A 20,406-nucleotide genomic window follows, 5' to 3' on the forward strand; every position below is an offset into this window, starting at 1 on the left:
GAATGGGGGGCAAGCAGGAGGGGGTGCCGGGGGGCCAGCAGGAGGGGCCCAGCAGGAGGGGGTGCAGGAGTGGTGGGGGGGGTTCCCGCAGGAGGGCGTGCAGGAGGGGTAGGGGGCTGGAGCAAGAGCAGCGGAGGGGTCGGGGTGGGGGTAGGAGATCGAAGAAGGGGACCAGCGGGGGGGGGGCAAGGAGGGGGGCAAGCAGGAGGGCGGCAGGGGGACGGGGTTTCCAGCAGGCGGGGCAGGGGGCTGGAGCAGGAGGGGGTGCAGGAGAAGGAGAGGGGATTCACTGGCTCTGCGAGGGTCCGGGGCGCAGGCAGCGAAGGCCCAGCGTCCTGGGTCGGGGCGGTCGGGCGGACGCAGCCTGGGTTGGGGGTCCCTGCGGGAAGTCGCCTGGCCCAGCTCCGCCGCGGGCCAACTTTTCTTGGGGCCGCGGGGCCAGCAGGTGAGGTCACGTGGCTCGGGCGGGGCGGGGCGGTCGGGGCTGGTCGGTCGGACCCCGCCCCTGCGCCCAAGTCCCGTGGCGTCGGCGGGAGCGGCGCAGCGCGGGCCGGGCCGGGGCAGGGACTGTGGGCTGCAGGCAGCCATGCCCACCAACTTCACCGTGGTGCCCGTGGAGGCGCGCGCCGACGGCGGCGGGGACGAGGCGGCCGAGCGGACGGAGGCGCCGGGCACCCCCGAGGGCCCCGAGCCCGAGCGCCCCAGCCCGGGTGAGCGCGGCCGCACCTGGCCGGACAAAGGCCGAGCGCCCCGAGCGCGGGTCTGGGCCCTGCATCCGGGAGGGGAGGTGGGCGGCGCGGTGGGGGCTGTGGCCGCGGCGGTGGGGCCGGGGTACAGGAGGCGCCCCTTCCCGCGCCCCCACCGCCTGATCTTCTCGGCCCCCCACGAGGGCCCCCACCCCACGTTAGTGGCAGGGCTGGCGGGCGAGGGGCTGTGCCCAGGCTCCGGGTACCATCGGCTCGGGTGGGACCGGGGGCGGAGGTGTGGACGCCGCTGCTGGTAGCTATGGAAACGGGGAGGGGCCGGAGCGCGGCTCGGGAGGGAGCCCGGGCCCCTGGGTGGTCCCTGGTGGGACAGGGGTGGCGGTGGAGACCCGGGCGGTTCGGGAGCCGGGGCGTCCTGCGTCCCCCGCGCTCTCCCTTCCCCTGCGCCGCCGCCGTCCGGTCCCACTAGCCCGGGCCGGCCCGTCCTGCCCCCGCCTGACCCTGGAGGAGCCGCCCACCCCCCAGCGGCGGAACAGGAAGGACTGCGCCCTGGCTGGGGAGTGGGCGGCCGCCGGGGCCTTGCTCAGGCCGCGTCCTCCCGGTTCCGGGAATCTGGAGGTTTCTAGCACTTTCACTTTCTCTGGGGGTTGGGGATGGGACTGGGGAGAAAATCCCCCAGCCCTGTTCCCTCCATCCTGGCTCCAAATCCCAGTTACTCCTGGGATCTCAGCCCCATCTAGAAAGCGGAGGCTGTTAGGCCCTTCCCTCCAGAGTCTCTGAGAAGGTGACGGGACTCAGTCCAGCCGCCACCCCGCGTGCTGGCCGTGCCCGCATGTGCCCGGGTCTCATGCAGTGGGTGGCAGCCTCCCTGTTCCCTGGCAGTGGAAGGAAGGAAGGTGAGGTCTATCCAGGGACAAGTCCGGCGGCAGACCCCAGATCCTTCCTAACCCACCATCCCGGGCAGGAAAGGCCAGACATCCCCTCCAGGCAGTTTAGGAACCCAGGGACACGAGTGGGGACCCACCGTGAAGGCACCCACCGAGGCGGGTGAAGAGTGGTCTCAGCTTCCTCTGCACGGAGGCCAGCCCCGATCTTGGAATTGGTCAGGCTGGATGCCAGGCTCAACACCAGGTGAAGTGCTAAGCAGGGTCCATGAGTCCAAGCCCCTTCTCTCCAGTCATCAGGGCTGAGTCAGGAAGCACCAAGGAGGGTGGGCTCTGGCCTGGTCTTTCTGTGTGAGCTTTATAGCAACGCCCCCGAAACGCACTCAGAAGGAGTCTTCCCGCCTGGCCGGCCCTTTCTCAAGGCTGATCAGGTTCACTTTTGTCTCTAGACTCTAAGTGTCGTTTGCTTTTAAGCCAGAGGGAATTTTGTGCTTGTTCGTTTTCTTGTCTCTTCTACTCTGAAGGCTGTTGAGCGGTACCCTGGGCCTCTGTCTGCCCGGGAGGCAGTGGCCCTGCCGGCGCACTCAGGTCCTGCTACTCAGGTCCTGCTACAGGCGTGTCAGGAAGCTCCCTGGCCCTTCATGAAATCGGAAACAGGAGGGAACGGGCCAGGTGTGGGCTTCTGGACACACTTGAAGGTGGCCTGTGGTGTGAGCTGAACTTGGGAGATTTCTCCGAACTGGCAGAGAACTTGCACCTGGGGCTTTTGTGCTGGCCATGCTTCCTCTTCCACAGAAAGGGCCCGGTGCCCAGCCACTGCCAGGCTGTAACGGGCATGCAGCTGCCCTTCGGAATCCACTTGATCACATCCTGATCTTCAGCCCACAGAGGTGTGGCGAGGAGTCCCGTGATGGGCACAGAGCCTGGGGAAGGAGGCACAGGCTTTGCTTTTTGGTGGCGGTGGTGGTGGTCGGGGGCAGGGGTCCTGCAGCAGCCGGAGCCGCTCCCAAAGGCCTGCTGCATGGGGTCCACACCACAAGGTCACAGACCTGGTCCAAACCTGTCCAGCCACGGGAGTTACCGGCACCCAAGCTCTTCCTGACTCCATTGCCGTTCCCTCGAATGGTCCATGGAGGTACCATAGAGGTACTTCTGGGCTGGCGCCTGGGTGACGGTGAAGCAAGTTTGGGGGGCCTGGTGGGTTGCTCCTGGGCACTGCTGGGTGGGCGTGGAGAGGGCGTCCTGAGCCACCCCAGCTTGAGCAGGGGACTCGGCGTCCTGAGCCCGGGTTGGGGGTTCTGGGGGAGGAGGGGTAAATGCTACTGCCCAGGCTGCCTGGCTTGACCCAGAACCCAGCAAGGCCGTGTCTGCCCAGCCTGGCTCCAGGGGCCTCCTGTCCCCGACCCCTGCAGCTTCCCTGCTGCCTCTGGCGGAGCCTCTGCGGGAGGCGTCCTGTTCCCAGGATGGGCACTGTGCCCTCAGCACTTCTTCGGACAGAGCTTTTATTCCTGGTTTTATTTTTATATGAAATGCCTCGTCTTGAAGTGATGGGACGTGTTAGCCCTCAGTTTCTCAGTGGGGTGATTTTTCGAGTAGGAGGTGGGAGGACACTGCTGGGGGCCAGCTGTGTCTTGAGTAGGAATTGGGGGGACACTGCTGGGGGCCGGCTACGTCTTCAGTAGGAGATGGGGGGACACTGCTGGGGGCCGGCTGCGTCTCCTCTGACTTCAGGGTGGGTTGGGTTTTATAACTGACTTGGGGGAGCCCACTCTTCCTCCATGACTACATCAGGGTAGACTCGCTCCTTCCCAGGTTATAGGGATGTGTCCAGGGGTGTCGGGACCCAGGAGACCGTGGGAGGGGTGGGGAGGGAGGGCTGGCCGGTGCCCTGGCCTGTCTGGAAGGTGCAGTGTGCAGAACCTCCGGCGAGGCCCCGCAGGCCCGGACCACCCACTCTCTAGGGGGGACGTCCACATGTCCGGGGCTCCCTGGGCTGGGAGAGGGTGGGTCCTGCCTGGCACCCCCAAGTCTCCCGCCCTCAGCTGGGGCTCTCCCGGGTTTGCCGGGAGCTTCTTCCTGGCTCGGGTGCCATTTCCCTCTTTGGGTTCCGTTTCTGAGATTTTCCACTGTGGCTGAGCTCGTGTTGGTTGTCCAGGGGCGGTCTCGGCCGCTGACAGAGGCCCGGTCGCACAGTCAGCGGCCTGCCTGTCCCTCCTGCTCCAACTACCTCCCGTGTCTGTGTTGGGAGTGCCCTCCTGAAATCTTAAATCTTAGGATAACAAGAGCTGCCACTTCCCGTTCCTACTCAGAAGGCCGTCCTGGGCCATCCTTGCCTGTTGGGTGCTGGGTGCCATGCTCTGCACTGGCCTTGGGAACGGCAAGACGGTGCACGCCGGCTGCACTGATCTGGGGTCCCCTTTGGGGATGCAGGGACTTGGGGGATCATGCATTACATAGGGGGACCATGCACAGAGCGTCCGGGTTCCGTCCTTCTGAGTAGGGACGGACAGCTCTTGTTGTCCCCAGATTTCAGGAGGGCGCTCCTGACACAGACACGGGAGGCAGTCGGAGCAGGAGGTGACAGGCAGGCTGTTGACCCTGTGGCTGTGCCTGGGAACCCCTGCAGCAGCTGGGCACCACCTTGTGGGTATGGATGGTCATGGATATGTGGTGGGCAGGCAGGGAGGCTACGAGACATGCATTTTGTGTATCAGCTTCCCTTTTTGAAACCAAAGGAAACAAAAGATACACAGGAAGGTGGTGGCTGCTGGGCATCTAGGCTGGGGCCTGCGCTTCTTCCTGCGCCTAGTATACTCCCAGGCTGTCTCCAGGCAAGAGGCCCTCCTTAGCAGGCATGCGGTAAAGCGTGGTGCCTTCGATCAGCTGGCTGGGCGCATGTGTGCAGGCACCTGTGTGCCTTGTGAGTGTGCAGGTGTATCCATGTGTGAGTCATGTGCTTGCACCATGTATATGTGCACATGCATGTACACACGTGTGCACACATGAGTGCACTGTGCTCTTGCACAGCTGTGTGCTGTGGGCATGCTCGCGTGTGCGCGTGTGTGTGTGCGTGCGTGTGTGCGTGCACGCGTGTGTGCGTGTATGTGTGTGTGTGCGTACCGTGGCAGGTAGACAGGGACTGGGGCTTCCTCCGCAGCAGAGGGTCACATGGCATTGGGTGTCCCTCTGGATATCCGTTCCTTTCCCCTGGGCTAGGCCCGTCAGTGAGTGGCCAGCAGCTCCCCCTCTTGGTGTGGCCTTGTGTTCAGGTCTGAACCTGCTCCAGGGCCTCTGATCATGTGAGGAGACCTTTGCCTCGTGGACTTGGTTTCCTGTCTTGCAAAGCTCCCCAGGCCTCTCGGAGTGGGCGAGGCCAACGGATTCCACAGTGGTTTTCTGTCTCGTGTTGGACACCAGATCCCCTCCTGAGAGTGGGTGACTTTCTTAGTGCCTCTCCTGTGGTCTGGATGGCCGTTGGGAGGGCGGTGCCAAGAGGAGGGCCAGGTGCTCAGGCCTGGTGCAGGGGGCTGGTCGGGGCTGAAGCCCCAGGCTTGCTGGGGATCAGTGAATGTCAGAGGCCTTGCCAGGCGGGCTGGAGTCAGGCAGAGGCACCTGAGGGACCCTGAGGGTGAGTTGGGGGCTGTCCTCCCCTCATGCCTGGCAGGAGTGAAGTCACCTCTGTCAGGGCCTCTGCCCTTTGGACGTGGGGCCACGTCCTGCAGAGCTCCTTGGACCTGACCCAGGGATTCCGGGATGGCCCAGGCTCCTGCATGGGGGATGGGTGGCCTTTGTAAATCACAGAAAGCGACCTCGGTGGGCCTCAATCACTTGAGAGGTTTATTTGCCAAGGTTAAGGATGTGCGTAGCACAGAACCACGGGAAACTTCTGTGGTCCGGGCTTTTCTTCTCAAAGAAGGCTGGGAACTTGAATATTCAGAGGGTAAAGCGTGCGTATTAGGGGAAGAAAGAAAAAGAAGAGGGAGGGCAGATAAGAGGCAGGCAGCATTTGATCAGCGTTCACTGAACCTGTGTGTCACACGTGGGGGAAGAGGAAGAACCCCTCACGCCTCACACTCAGTGAATCTGCACATTTACCTACGACACAGTCACCACGGGGTGCGTGAAGTGCTCAGGTGTGCGTTTGCCTCTGGCGAGCAGAGCAGGAACTCCTGGTTCTGTCCTTGGTCCCGCACCGTGAGGATGAGCTGTCGTTTCCACGGTCAGGGTGAGTTTTGTTGCAACTGCTTTAGCGTAAGGATCCTGTGGGCCCCAAAATGTGAGGGAGGCGTGTAGCTTCCTACACAGGAAGAAAACAGAAGGCAGGTTGCGTGACCCGTTTCCCAGCGTGACTCTTGCCTGAGACTTAGTGGGTTTGGTCCTGAGATCCTGTTTTCCTTCCATACCTTGGACCAGCGAGCTGTCCCAGGGCTGCCGTCCTCGGGCACTGCAGACAGACCCTGACGTGGCACTGCTGGGCACAGCACTGGGAGTGGAGGTCAGCTCAGGGGGACATCCCAGCCATGAAGGGCACGAGTGGAGCTGACACACCAGTGATCGATTGCCTCTGTGGGGCCGGCCAGCTGCCCGGAGGGCTCTCCTGTTACATCTCTGTTGGAGTATGAATTTTCTTTTTTTTTTTTTTTCTTTTTTGAGATAGAGTCTTGCTCTGTCACCCAGGCTGGAGTGCAGTGGCACAAGCTCAGCTCACTGCAATCTCCGCCTCCCAGGTTCAAGCAGTTCTCGTACCTCAGCCTTCCGAGTAGCTGGGACCACAGGCGTGCAGTAGCACGCCTGGCTAAGTTTTATATTTTCAGTGGAGATGGGGTTTGCCATGTTGGCCAAGCTGGTCTTGAACTCCTGGCCTCTAGTAGTTTGCACATTTTGGCCTCCCAGAGCACTGGGATTACAGGAGTGAGCCACCATATCTGGCCGGAATATGAATTTTCTAAGCTGTGCCTTAGACCGAGGTCTGGAGGGCAAAGTTTGATGTTTGATGTTAAGTATTAACCACAGTTCCTGGCTGGGTGCTTTTGATTTCAACCAGCTCCATCAGCTGAGTGTTTCTGGGGGCGGCTCCCAGAGTCATTTTGTGACGGCCGCGTGGTGGGTGGGGCAGGAGTCCCTGGGTGCTGGGGAGTGTGAGACCCGCCGGGGCCTTGAGCGAGCGGCAGTCTGCTCCCTGTGGGGCCTGGTAACCCTGTGGAGCCTGGCGGAGCTGGGCATGGACGGCATTCAGGAGTGGACCAGCTGGTCTTCAGGGCACTGGGCTGGGCTGGGGGCATCTGGGGCCTGGTGAACAGATGACTGGGGGCCCTCCTGGTAACTGACACGGGGGGCTGGTCTTCTTTGGTCTTCCTTCTCAGAGGCTGGGGAAGTGCCGCCCAGGGACAAGGGCAGAGCACAAAGGGTTAATACCTTTCCTTTGTGAAGAGGAGGGAAACTCCCTTTTGGGGGCAGAGGCCTGTTCTGTGAAGATAAACCTCGGGCTTCGATGCAGCAGCCTGGACGATGAGCTGCCTGGCTGGCCATGCTGTCCAGGCCCTGCCTCTTCCCTCGTTCGTGGCCGCTGACTCCCCAAGGGTCCTGGAGCCTCTGGCCGGGAGTGCCGGGGAACAGGCCTACAGCAGGGTCCCCTTTGGCTGGTGGGTGACTGCAGGACCTCATCCCTGCGGGGAGGGGTGTGTGCTGCTGTTGCAGAGGTCTCAGGGTCTGAGGTGCTTGCGGCCCTGGGCTGTGACGCAGGCCCCCCCTCCGGCTGCCAGCCCGTGCCTGTTTCCGCTCTCTCCTTGGGCGGTTTCTTTTTGAGGAAACAGTTGTGGGGAGGAGAGTGCTGTGTCTGAATCACGTGTGAATCGAGGGTGGTTTGTTTCCTGCGTTCTAGGGTTTTCTCGGGCAGCACCCCACACGCACCCCCCTGGTGGGCCACTGAGAAAGGGAGGAGGTTGTGCCTGGAGATAGGGAGGCTGGTGGAGGCATCGAGATCTCAGAGGGGATTAGACCAGCTTCTCCCTGCAGGAACTACCTGTGAAGGCACCTCCCAGGCCTGGATCGGGATGGGTCAGGGGTCTGACACGCACACTCTCGCTGCCTCTCTGGCTGGAGGGGCTGCCCTTCCTCTGGCCGCGACACTTGTGTGTCTGGTCTTCGCCCTTCTGTCTGCAGCCGCCTCCTTCGCTCTCGGAGTGAGGACACAGGCTGGTTGGACAAGCCCAGGAGGCTGCTCCCCAAGGGCCCAGCCCATCAGGATCTGTTTACTGACCACAGAGTCTGCATTCACTGTGTTGATAAGGTGTCGGAAAACTAATCTAGAGTGAAAAACAGACCAGAACTTGCCTCTGTGGCTGGGGGGCTTGGCTGGGGAGGGAGCTCGGCTCTTTGGGGAGTGGTCCTGGGGTCTGGGATGAGAGTGGGCCCTGCCCAGGCCTGTGTTGACCCTTGGAGTCAGATTGCCATCCACTGTGCTGGTTCCAGTGGCTCTGGGAAGTTAGGGGGCTGGGGCCTGAGCTCAAGGCTGGCCATGGACAGCCGCACGCAGCACGCCCATGTGCTTGGTTGGCGTGTCTGGCTGGTGTGTCTGCCATGGCCTGGAGCCGTCCTTATGGTGGGGTAGCCCCGCTGGCCCTCCCAGCATTCCTGTCCATTTAGACCCAGTGCACAGGGGATGTCCACCTTGTACATGTGCATTTGCGAGGAGGATGTTAAAGTGATCCTTGAACATTTGCTCCGTGCCTCAGTTTCCCTTGCCAGGAGCCAGCCTGTCACGAGGGTGGCAGTGGCCATGACCTCTAGTCTCCTTGGCTCTGTCTGCAGACCTCTGGCGCCAGCGGGTCGGGCCTGGGCTTTCAGGGAGGCTCAGAGACGCCCTGGGCAGTCACTGGGGAGGGATTGAGTGGAGTGGAAATCAGAGGAGGGAAGCGCGCCAGGCCAGGCCCCTCCTGGGTCCCCTCCACGCCACCAAGGGTCCCGACCGCAGCCCAGATGGAGCCTGTAACAGGAGCTGCCCTGGGAGGGCCCGGCAGGTGCGCTGGGGCCCTGCCTCTCCCGCCTTCCTTCGTCTCTGCCCCTGCAGGCTGCCTGGGCCCCGAGCCTCTGGCACTAGGGGACCCCATGGCCCCTCCATGGCTCAGACATCACTCGGGCTGCTAAGGGAGGAGGCTGGACCAGGACCAGCAAAGAGCCACCTGACAGAGGGTTCGGGAAGTGAGTTCACCCGAGGCCACCTTCCCACAAGCAGGCGTGTCCTTTAGATGGAAGAACTGTGGTCCCAGTGTGTGCCTGTGTCCTGGGCACCCTGCCCCATGGGTGGTGCAGTCTGGGGGCTGTAGCCCCTGGGACTTTCTGCAGGTGTGTGTGCTGCAGATATGTGTATGTGTACACGTGTATGTGCGGGTGTTTGTGTGTGACTGTGACTGTGGTAAGGGTATGCACACGTGAGTACAGGTGCGTGTGCAGGTTTGCGAGGTGAGTGTTGTGTGTATGGATGAGTGGGGTACCGTGTGTGCGTTTGAGTACGGGTATGGAGAGTGTCTTACGTGTGAGCATGTTTGCGTGTGCACGTGGAAGTGCCTGTCTGTGCATGCGTACCCATGCAAGTCTGTGTGTGTGTGAGTGTGTGTTTTGTGTGGCGGGTGTTCATGTGTGTCTGGCTGTAGCTTGCCAGGACCTTCCAGCCAGGCTTCCTTGCTCCCAGTGCCTCTTACAGTGAGCTGGGATCTCCCGGGCTCTCCTGGTTTACAGGATGCTGGCAGGGGTGTCTGCACAGACCGTTGGGAGGAGGGCCCTTCGGGAATGGGCGATGAAGGGCCTGTTTTTGCCTCAGAAGGCAGCACTGCTTTAGCCAGAAACTTGTGCTGGAAGCTTCAGCGCTTACCTGAAACCCCCGGGTCCCAGCCTGAACACTGGGCGGTTCTCACCCTGTGCCCCCGAGAGCCTCAGGTTCTGGATTTTAGGGGCAGAGGGAGGGCAAGGGTCAGGGGTCATCAGCTGGTGTTCGGGTCCTGGAACCCAAACACACTGTACTTTGGTGCCTGGTGCCGTCACCAGGAGCCCGGCCTCCGGGCGGTGGGGGTGGGGGAGTGCTCCTGGGTCTGCGTCTTCACAGGGAGCCCGGCCTCCAGACAGTGGTGTGGGCCGGGGGTGTTCCTGGGTCCATTCAGTTGCGGGCTGTTCCCAGAGGCCATGTGGGCTGATACCACTGGGTCACGACGTGGACGGATGCCACTAGGTCACCACGTGGGACTCATTCTGCTGCAGGTGTCCCTGTGGCTCCAGGGGAGGGTGGCCCCCTGGACCCAGGGGACACACAGAGCCAGGCCTGAGCACCTCCCGGAGTGCAGGGAGCCGGGAAGCCTGGACCTGCTTGTCCCCTGCCCCGGGCCTAGCGCCTCTCTGTGTGCACAGGTCCTGTGCCGCCTGCCACTGCTCTGCAGGGCTGGGGAGCTGGACAGACCACCCACGCTGGAGGGCAGGAAGGGGCGGAGGCTGCCGGACCTGACTCCAGCTTCACAGCCCCTCCTGCCTGTCGGCTGCTTCCAGCTCTAAGAGGACTTCCTGGAGCCCTTTTCGGAGAATGGCTGTAAAATCCCAAGACGCAGGAGGAGTAGGGGGAGGGATGAGCCACTGAGAAAGGGAGGAGGTTGTGCCTGGAGATAGGGAGGCTGGTGGAGGCATCGCGATCTCAGAGGGGGTTAGACCAGCTTCTCCCTGCAGAAACTACCCGTGAAGGCACTTCCCAGGCGTGGATCGGGATGGGTCAGGGGTCTGACACGCAGACTCTCGCTGCCTCTCTGGCTGGAGGGGCTGCCCTTCCTCTGGCCGCGACACTTGTGTGTCTGGTCTTCACTCTTCCATCTGCACCCGCCCGCTTCCCTCTTGGGGTGGGGACACAGCCTGGTTGGACAAGCCCAGGAGGCTGCTCCCCAAGGGCCCAGCCCATCAGGATCTGCTTGCTGACCACAGAGTCTGCATTCACTGTGTTGATAAGGTGTCGGGAAAACTAATCTAGAGTGAAAAACAGACCAGAACTTGCCTCTGTGGCTGGGGGGCTTGGCAGGGAGGGAGCTGGGGAAGTGGTGGGAGGCTTTTGGTAGGTCCGGTGAGCAGGGACAGGCCTTTGTTAATGCTTAGCAGATAGATGTTTTCTTGCCCAGGTGGCCGCAGCCAGAGAAAACTCAGCAAAGTGGCTCCAGAGGGCCACAAGGCTGCTCAGTGTCGGGGGCTGGAGGCCGGGCAGGGGCGGTGGTGGCCACTGTGTGCTGTGACATGCGTCCATGGGGTGGATCTGTGTGTGGATAGCTAGCACCCGTGGGGGCGCACAGGATGTCTGCCCACTTGCTTACCTGAGGTCGTTTTCATAATAAAATTAAGAGGTAGAAAAAACAAGATGAGAAAAAAACTGACCTATGGCCAGCTCTCCAGGCCAGGGCTCGACCTCGCTGCCTTCATGGCTGAGGAGGAGAGCAGCATTGGTCAGCCTGGTGTGTCTGGTTCTCCACCACCGGCTGTCGGCATTTGCTGGCTATTGGGAGGGCTCCTCCAAGGTCTCAGGGGCTCACCAGAGGCTGTGGTTCTGGGGCTTGGACCCAGGCCGGGCCTGCTGGCCAGACGCCGTCAGTCCAGGGCCTATCTGCTTGGGCAGGTCCTGTTGAGACCCTGGCCCCTGGGGATAGGTCAGCCTGGTGCATAGGGTTCATGAAGACACCAGACAAGCTGTGAGCAGAGCTGCTGCTGGAACTGCTTTAAACCTGGAGGGATGGGCGCTGGTGGCACTGGTCAAGGCCCTGTCCCAGCGCAGGTAGGCAGGGCGGTCCACCCAGTGCCAGCTGCCTAGGGCCGCTTGGGGCAGGTGAGCGAGGAGGCGCCTCTGGGGAGAAGGCAGTGAAACAGGCTGTTCCCAGGGACGAGGTGGGCCAAGGCCAGGGCTGTTCTCAGAGCTGGGAAGATGTTGGGATGGACGGAGCAGGAGGGCAATGCACACAGCTGTGGGGGAGTGGCCACGGGCGGTGGGGGGCTCAGCTCATTGAGGGCTCCTGGTGGGTGCTCACCACGCGGAACCACACCCCTCCAGGCTCGTGTTTCACCTCCTGTTTCCCGGCGTCCTTTGGTGCCCTTTTCTGTCCCAGGACACGTCCAGCATCCAGCGTGACAGACACCGAGTTCCCGAACCTCCTTGGGCTCCTCTTGGCTGTGACGGTTTCTTGGACTTTCTTTTTTTGATGACTCTGGCAGTTTTGGGGAGTCCTGGTCCATTTCAGAGAACGCCCCTCAGTTGGGAGGTGTCTGGTGTTTTCTCTCGTGGTTAGCCTGTGGCTGGGTGTTTCCGGGAGGAAGACCCCAGAGGACAGGCGCCCTCCCTGTACACAGCGTCTGGGCACACGCGTCAGCAGGACTGGGCACAGTCTCCCCAGGACGCCGTCTCCTCCTCCGTTACCCATGAGTGCAGCTCACCTTCCTCTCCCACCCCAGCCAGGCTTCTTTACCCTCGTTCAGGGTTTGGGGTCTAGTTTTGGTTCCCGCTGTTGGATCTGCAGATGGGCTTGCCTTTGGGGCCTGCCGTGCTGTGGATTTGGGGGCTGCTGTGAGACCATCCAGCCTTTGAAAGGCTGTGGAAAGATAGATGACAGCAAGCGGCTGCAGGAGGCCCAGGGTCCAGGTGGCCTTTACAGGGGCTTCTTTCCCGGTGACTCTGGCCGGGTCCTGTGGATTTCTAATTCTGACGGCGTGTCTGCAGAATGAAGCACCGTACAAGCCTCGACAGGCAGCACGGACAGTACCAGCCCCTGCCGTCCTGATGCTGCCCGAGGGTGAGGGACATTCGTGGATGATTCACGGGCCTCATGAGCTATTTGCAGACATCCGCCCGAGTCTCCTTCAAGGGGAAATTCCTGAGCAGCCGCCTCGCCTCGCTGTTCTCTTCCGAGGCATGTGGGAGCCCAGCCGGCCTGGTGGGAGGAGAGGGTTGAAATGCCGTGGCTGCTACTTCTCGCCCTGGATGCTACTGGCTGAAGGAGCCTTCTTTTAAAGCCTTATTGATCACATTTCTCAGTGATAACAGGAACCATCACGCACGGTCAGAGTGCGAAGTGGAGCGGCCCAGGCCTGGGGGACCCTGGACTTCCTGCTCCACACTCCTGCCCCACACGCCCACTGGAGGGACCGTGGTGTTTGCGAAGGGGCTGTTCCCATCGCTCCCGACTTGTCACTTGTTTTTTTTTTTTTTTGAGACCGAGTCTTGCTCTGTCGCCCAGGTGGGAGTGCAGTGGTGCGATCTCGGCTCACTGCAAGCTTCGCCTCCCAGGTTCCCGCCATTCTCCTGCCTCAGCCTCCCAAGTAGCTGGTACTACAGGCGCCCGCCACCTCGCCTGGATAATTTTTTGTATTTTTTACTGGAGACGTGGTTTCACCATGTTGGCCAGGATGGTCTCGATCTCCTGACCTCGTGATCCCCCCGCCTTGGCCTCCCAAAGTGCTGGGATTACAGGCGTGAGCCACCACGCCCGGCCTGGTCACGTGGTTTTAAGGTGTCCCGAGTTTTGCTGCACTTGGTTTTGGGGAGACCATGAGCTTGGCATGAACTGAGATTCCTGAGTCAGCCTTTCTAAGCTGTCCTGGGCAGGCCACTGCTGTGATGTAAAATGTGAAAGGAGCAGGCCTTTACAGGGGTTTCTGTGAGGTGAGTTGAGTATTTCAGTCCTTAAATGTGGAGACAAATCAGAAATGGGTTTGTCTTCTGAGGAGGCGAGTTAGGTGGGGGTCGGTACCGTGGCTCATTCTGTGTCCTGACCGGAACCGGGATCAATCCTCTGACCCGCCGAGATGCCTGCCGTCCCCCAGGGGAGACGGACCGGGTCGGGGCTGGGTTGATGTCTGTGCCCTGCTCCCGCCTGAGGCTGGGTTGGTGTCTGTGCCGCTCCTGCCTGAGGGCACGCGGTGTCTGGGCGCTGCTCTTTGGCCCACGGGGTGGATGTGGCTGGGGACACTTGATCTGGGTTGTTGGGCCATCCCTTGCCCCCGCTTCACCCAGCCTGTCAGAGGCCACCTGTGCATGGCGCCTGGGCAGGGGCACCGCCGAGGCCTGCCCTGAGGGTTAGACACTGTGGGCCGCCCGGCAAGAACCCTGCCCGTCTCACCCTCCTGCACCGCACGCCCAGTCTTTCCTGTGTGTCCGTTTGTCCTCTGAGGAGCTTTCCGGTCATCATGAACGTGCAGAATGACGAGGGAGGAGGTGCCATCCCAGGCGAGTGGCCCTATCCCCAAAACACAGGCAGCCCGCCAGAGGAAAACTCGGGCTGTTCTTTCTACAGCAGCCACCTGCCATGTCCGCCATTCCAGCCAGGGAGCTACACACAGCTGGGTGTGCAGAGGATTAGAGAGGTGGCTGGGTGTGCAGAGGGTTAGATGAGGGGCTGGGGTGCAGGAGGGTTAGGATCGATAACGCCAAGATACCAGATAAAATCACCACAGATGGGCCCAGATAAAACTCACCGCTAAGATAACAGATAAACCAAATTTTCGCGATAACAGATGCACCGCAATTTCATGATACCAGATGTAAATCGCCATGATAACAGATGCGCACCACCCGCCATGATAACAGATGCGCAACCACAGATAACAGGATAAATCAACAGCAGATATCAGATAAAACCGTCACATGATACCAGGATGCGCAACGAAGCGCCAGATACTATAAATCGCTGATGCAACAGATACCCAAAGCGATAACAATGTACCCGCTGGCGATACCGATAACCAAATGCCAAGATACCAGGAATAAAATCGCCAAGATGGCCCGATGCACCGCCAAGATACCACGTACCGCTACGGGTCAGATAAACCAAATGCGCAGATAACAGATGCAATTGGGCGCAGATAACAGAATAAACGCGTTGTTCTAACAGATAAGTAACCGGTACCAAGCAGATAACAGACGATAAAATCGGCCGCTAAGAGGACGAGGAAAATTGGGCGCAACATATCGAGGCAATCCGGGGCCAAGATACCAGATGCAATTCAAATGCTAAGATGGGTCAGAGCGCACCGCACGCGCGATACCAGAGATAAAACCCGTTCAAGATACCAGATAAATCAACGCTGCGATATCGGATCCAACGGGGCGCTGCGGTGATACCGACGATGCAACCCGCGAGATGGTCAGGATCCGGCCAGATGGGTCAAGATGTGTGCCCAGCAGATGGCCGATGCGTTCAAGCGATAACGATCCGGTGTAATCAGCGCGATGGGTCAGACGGATAACCAATGCTAAGATGGTCGACCCGTACCAACGCAGATAATGACCGATGTTCAACAGATAACAGATCCGAAAATCAAAGCGATACCGATCGATAAAATCACAGATGTTCAGAGCACCAAAGCGGCGATGCCCGATAAAATCACCGCGATGGCCGATAAACGTTCCGTGATAACAGATAAAATCAAACAGATAACAGATGGGCAAATCAAACGCGATGGCCTGATGTCCGGCCTGCATCCGATAAGCATCCCGCCGATAACGGGAGCAAATCACGGCGATGTTCCAGATGATCCAACCGCGATGGGTCAGATAAAAATCCAAAGCGTTAAGATGGCCAGATGTGTCAGCACCTGGTGATGGGCCGGAGATAAAAATCCAAATGGCAGATATTAGATAAAATCTGGGCGGCAGGATAATATGGGTCACGCGCAGATGGCTGGAGGGGTCAAGCAGAGTGGGCTGAGGCTCACGCGATACCTGATGCAACAACGCGATGAGTGGGCCACGGCAGATGGCTGATGGGTCAGCAGATGGCCAGAGGAATACGCGGAGTGCCAGATAAATCAAGCGATAGCCGATACTGTACGCAAGAGCCCAGATAGTACTGGCACTTTAGATAATGATGCGCGCAAACGCTATACCAGATAACCAACGCGATATCGAGTGCACCGACTCTCGAACCCTGATCCAGCTACCTGATTCACCGATCCCAACGAGACTCCCTCAGTCCTGGTCCGGCCTTGGCTGCCTTTAAACCGTGGGTGGAAAAGCCTGCTTCTGTGCCTCCTGAGTGGGCACGTCCGTCCTGCTGAGAGCACACTTGCCGTGGCCTTCACAGAGACCAAGTGACACTCTTAAGAAGTGAGGGGAGACGCGTTCTCTTCAAAGGCTCGAAGGTTGTAGTCATGGTCTGAGGCTGCTTTTGGTAACAAGAACGTGCTGGTGGCTGGTAGAACACGCTCATGTGTTCAGTGCAGTCCCCACGTGGGAGGACCAGCCATACCCCGCTGGCGTGCTCCGTCCCCCTTTTCTGTGCGTCTTCGTGTTCTGGACTCATCGTCTGTGTTACTTTAGTAAGCAGTGAAAGGACAGACTCACGCCTCGTCGTCCCCACGCGTGGGGCTTTGTCGTGAGGCCGCTGATGCACAGTCGGACACACGGATCCCAGGTGTGACCCTGTGGCGGGTACATGGTTATGTTTTCTAAGTTTAATGAATTGCTTGATATTCATCCAACTTGAACAAGTTGTTGCTAGTGCTTTTTTCCAGCTGCATAGATTGCCTGTAGGAGGCTTGCGTGTGTGTTTTTTGGGGTGTCTTTGGGGCCTGATAGGTGTTGCCATCTTCCCAAGCAGGCTGTGCAGAGGAGACACTGCGGTGAGCAGTGGTTGTTGCTGCTGGGAGTGTTGGAGGTGACGGGAAGGATGTTGGTCTCCTTGGTTTGAGTGAACGTGCTTGCTGTGTACACATTTTTCCTACTTGCGCGGTTCGCAGAAGTTCAGATAAACAGTGGTTGCTTGCTGAACGCAAACGTAGTTCCATGCTCAGACCCCAACCACCAGTCAACCCGTGCTTTCCAGAAGGGATGTGGGCCGAGCAGTGGAGCCCCAAGCTGCCCTCCTGGTGGAGAAAGGCAGGCAGGCTCAGCCTCAGAGCCGCGCACCCTTCCTGCGGGGAAGAGAAACTTGAACCCAAGCAGCTGTGACTTTGTCCAAGGTTGTCTGTGGGGTTGGCTGCGTGGGAGGGAGAACCTGAAACCCTCGGGTCCCTCCCTCCCTCATTCCTTTCCTCCCTCCCTCCCTCACTCCTTTCCTCCGTCCCTCTCTCCTTTCCTCCGTCCCTCCCTCCTTTCCTCCGTCCCTCACTCCTTTCCTCCCTCCCTCCCTCACTCCTTTCCTCCGTCCCTCTCTCCTTTCCTCCGTCCCTTCCTCCCTCCAAGAACAGCTGTACCAGGCTCCTGGTCCTTCATCTTCCATTGACTCCCGAAAGACTCGCCAGTCACCGCTGATCTCTGTGTAGACAGTCGGCCGTTATGTCCAGACAAAGGGCCTGAGCAGGAATCCACTGAAAACATGGGAGAGGAGTGGGGAAGGGCCCTGGATGGGGCTCATCTTGGAAAGACACCTATAATCCTTGGGAAAGACATTTAGACGTATTTTCTTAGTTGAATGTATTTGTAATTTTTATTTTAACCTGATTTTCATGGAACTTCAGATTTCAGAAAGGTTGCAAGACCAGTGTGGAGAACACCCACCCGGCCTTGGCCTTCGTTGCCCAAATACCAACCTCCTGCCGTGTCGGCCGTGTCCCTCCTGCTCCCCGCCCCGCCCTGGGTCTCCATCTTTCACCCTCACGTTGTTTCTGAACGGTTGGGAAGAAGCAGCTGAGTGGTGTCCCCCTCACAGGTGTGTATCCTAAAGGCAAGCACGTTTCTTTCGGAATCTCTGCAGTGCAGTCCCCGGAAGCAGGGAGTTAATGATCACACACGAGATATCTTTTTCGGATCTCACCAACTGGCCCAAACACGGTCTCTAGAAAAAGAAAGTCTGAGGTCGTGCGTGCACTTGGCCGTCTCTGTCATCTGGAGCTTCCTCTGTGTTGTCTCCCTGATGTTTTTGAGGGGTGGGGCTGCTGTTCTGTGGTGCTGGCCTCTCTGTGGTGTGTCCCGCGGTCTGGGCGTCTGCAGTCGCTCATGGTCGCACCAAGGACCTTATACCCTGAGGGCTGTGCTTTCCGCCGTGGGCACCGTACTGGGAGCACGTGCTGCCCGCCCGCCCCGGGACGGCGATGCCCTCTTTGTTGGCATGGCCAGAACCCACGACTCCTGCAGCTGGTGCCTGTCAGCCAGCCAGAGTGGCCGCCAGTGGGCTCTGGCACATCTGAAACGTACCATAGAAAATGCCCACCCTCCCCCTAGTGTTGTTTGCCGCAGTGATGAGCTCCTGGCCTGCCCTCCTCCGGCAACCTCGCATCCTACCTTGGCCGTTTCTTCTGGACCCTCAGCGTCCCACACAGTCTGTGCAGGGCTAGGGTGGCTGGTCAAGGATGGGCTGAGCACCCCTAGGAAGGGTCCCAGCCTGGTCGTTCCCAGTCTGGGGGGCTGGTGTGCAGCTCATGGGGCAGAGGGCCCTGGGGTGCACGGGTGGGTGTGGGTTTGATGCCCTTCAGCTCCTCACCGTGCCTGGCTGGGGCATGTGCATTTGCAGACCCTGTTCTCCTGGTCATGGGCTGCTGGCTCGGGGGTCCTGGGCAGGCTGTGGTCTCTGCAGTGGCTTGTGCCGAGTTCCTTGTGCTGCTGTGACAGTCCTTGATGATGGGCAGGCTGTGGTCTCTGCAGTGGCCTGTGTCAAGGGCCTTGTGCTGCTGTGACAGTCCCTGATGATGGGCAGGCTGTGGTCTGTGCAGCGGCTGTACTGAGGTCCTTGTGCTGCTGTGACAGTCCCTGATTCCCTGATGATTCCTGAAGGGCAGGTGATTCATAAAGACAGAAACTTCTCAGAGTTCTAGAGGCTGAAAGTCTCAGACCAAGGCCTGGGCAAGTTTGGGGTCTGGTGAGGGCCCTAGGTTCCCTGCTGTGTCCTCGCGTGGAGGGTGGGAGGGTGGGAGGGTGAGAGAGTTCTACTGCTGAGGGCTGGGTGTAGGGACTTTCATCCTTTCCATGCCTCACCACCTCCTACAGACCCCACCTCCTACAGACCCTGCCTCCTAACACCGTCACATGGGCCATTGGGCCTCAACTCGCCAGGGAGCCTCAAGTCCTCCTCCGCCCCAGCCCCCTTGCTCGTGCCCTCGAGCAGCTGCTAGGATCTACCCCCTGGTTCCAAACCCTGGGCCCAGCCCCCGGAGGGGTCACCGGCCCAGCCTTCTTGAAAGATGCAGGAGTTGGGGGCTCATTTGCCTGGAGAGCCCGTGGGTGGCGTCCTTGGCAGGGACAGTGGGAAATCCTCTGTGTCCCTCAGAAACGGCGGATTGAGTAGCAAGGCGAGGAGGTGCAGCCTTGACTTTTGAAAGTGAGAATTTTGCCCACATTTGGCTGAATGAGAGATTTTCAATGCCCTGAGGGCTAGGCGCCCTGTGCCCTGGGGCTAGCGTGTGCATTGGGGCTAACGTGTGTCCCGGGGCTAGCGTGTGCCCTGGGGCTAGTGTGTACATTAGGGCTAGCATGTGTCCTGGGGCTAGCGTGTGTCCTGGGACTAGTATGTACCCTGGGGCTAGCGTGTGCATTGGGGCTAGTGTGTGCCCGGGGACTAGCATGTGCCCTGGGGCTAGCGTGTGTCCTGGGACTAGCGTGCACCCTGGGAAATGCCCCTTTCTTTGGAACACAGATATGTGGAAGGAAGGGGTAGTGTCACCCTTAGCCACGGCTTGGAGGTGACAGCTGGTGGGGACCAGGGCCCTCCGTGCAGGATCTGCAGTTGGCCTTCTGTGCCTGCTTTTAGTTCCTTCTATGCTGACTCTGAACTGTTTTTCCCTCACCAGGAGATGGAAATCCAAGAGAAAACAGCCCATTCCTCAACAATGTTGAGGCAGAACAGGAGAGTTTCTTTGAAGGGAAGAACATGGCACTTTTCGAGGTAACCTATTAGAAGAAGGTGCCAGGGCCGTTGCTTTGGTGTGGAAAAGTAAAGGAGCCCCTGGGGGCCCCCAGGCCAGGGCCTCCCACAGGACTGGACACCACGTGGAAGGAACTGGGGCCTCCCTGTCCCGAAGGCCATGGAGGGGACCCAGTCCCACACCTGAGCTGGGATGTGGTCCTCGACGGGTGCCTTCTGGGGTCCTTCCTGGATCGAGGGTGTTCCAGCCCCACGGGAACCCCTCAGAGCTGCTGAGTGCTGGCCATCCCGGGGTCCCTGCCATGGGTGGGTGGTCCCACTCAGTGAGGCCTGGAGCCCCGGCCTCGGACTCAGACCTCCGCACAGGTGTCCAGGCCTCTCTGGCTGGCTTCAGACCCAGGGGCGCAGGACCGGGCAAGAGCCTGAGCTCCACAACCTGAACATGGGGAGGCAGCCTGGGGGCCTGCGGCGAGGTGAGGGCCGCCTGTGACCCATGTCCACGCCGCACAGGAGGAGATGGACAGCAACCCCATGGTGTCCTCACTGCTCAACAAGCTGGCCAACTACACCAACCTGAGCCAGGGCGTGGTGGAGCATGAGGAGGACGAGGAGAGCCGGCGGCGCGAGGCCAAGGTACTGCTGCCCTGCCCATGCCCGGCCAGTCCCCACCCTGTGTGTCCTGGTAGGTCAGATCACGCCAGCAAAGCAGTTGCTTCTCAGAAGAGTTGCCCTAAGCAATAGTGTCGTGGCCACATCCAGCCCTTTGTTCCTGGGAGGACTCGATGGTGCCTGCCCTGCAGCTCCAGTCCAGCCCTCTTCCCTCTCCACTGTCCGGGAAGCATGACATCCCCCACACAGCTGGGCGGCCGGGTTCCCTGTTGAGAAACAAGCTTGGGCTGTTTTGTTCGTTCTGTGGGAGTGGCCCTGTCCCCTGCTGTGGAGAGAAGTCTGAATGGTTCCGAGAGGCCGGGACGTGTCCCCTTTCAGAGGGTGCTGTGGCCTCCGAGCTCCCGG

At 60.1% G+C, this 20,406-nt stretch overlaps 1 protein-coding gene and 1 long non-coding RNA gene across 8 annotated transcripts in view; one reads left to right on the forward strand and one right to left on the reverse strand.

Moving 5' to 3' along the window:
- The first annotated feature begins 520 nt into the window (after positions 1-520).
- Positions 521-20,406, forward strand: part of SLC12A7 (solute carrier family 12 member 7) — a 57,553-nt gene continuing 37,667 nt past the window's right edge. Inside the window, exons 1-4 of one of the 7 annotated variants that reach the window (XM_017959413.3) lie at positions 15,642-16,008; positions 17,054-17,244; positions 19,319-19,413; positions 19,903-20,025. In XM_017959413.3, the coding sequence (XP_017814902.2) occupies positions 19,399-19,413; positions 19,903-20,025 (138 nt within the window). In that variant the 5' untranslated portion in view covers positions 15,642-16,008; positions 17,054-17,244; positions 19,319-19,398. Of the gene's footprint in view, positions 711-1,280; positions 1,836-3,544; positions 5,814-15,641; positions 16,009-16,790; positions 17,245-19,318; positions 19,414-19,902; positions 20,026-20,406 lie in introns of those variants that run through there. The other 6 variants (XM_009208085.4, XM_017959412.3, XM_009208084.4 and 3 more) reach the window with 6 other exon arrangements.
- Positions 5,413-6,232, reverse strand: LOC110743412. The gene is made up of 2 exons (XR_002522392.2): positions 5,992-6,232; positions 5,413-5,885 (listed from the first exon to the last, which is right to left on the reverse strand). It is a non-coding gene; the product is annotated as an uncharacterized LOC110743412 (long non-coding RNA).

This window comes from Papio anubis, chromosome 5 (genome assembly GCF_008728515.1).
Source record: "Papio anubis isolate 15944 chromosome 5, Panubis1.0, whole genome shotgun sequence".
Taxonomy (NCBI): Eukaryota; Metazoa; Chordata; class Mammalia; order Primates; family Cercopithecidae; genus Papio; species Papio anubis.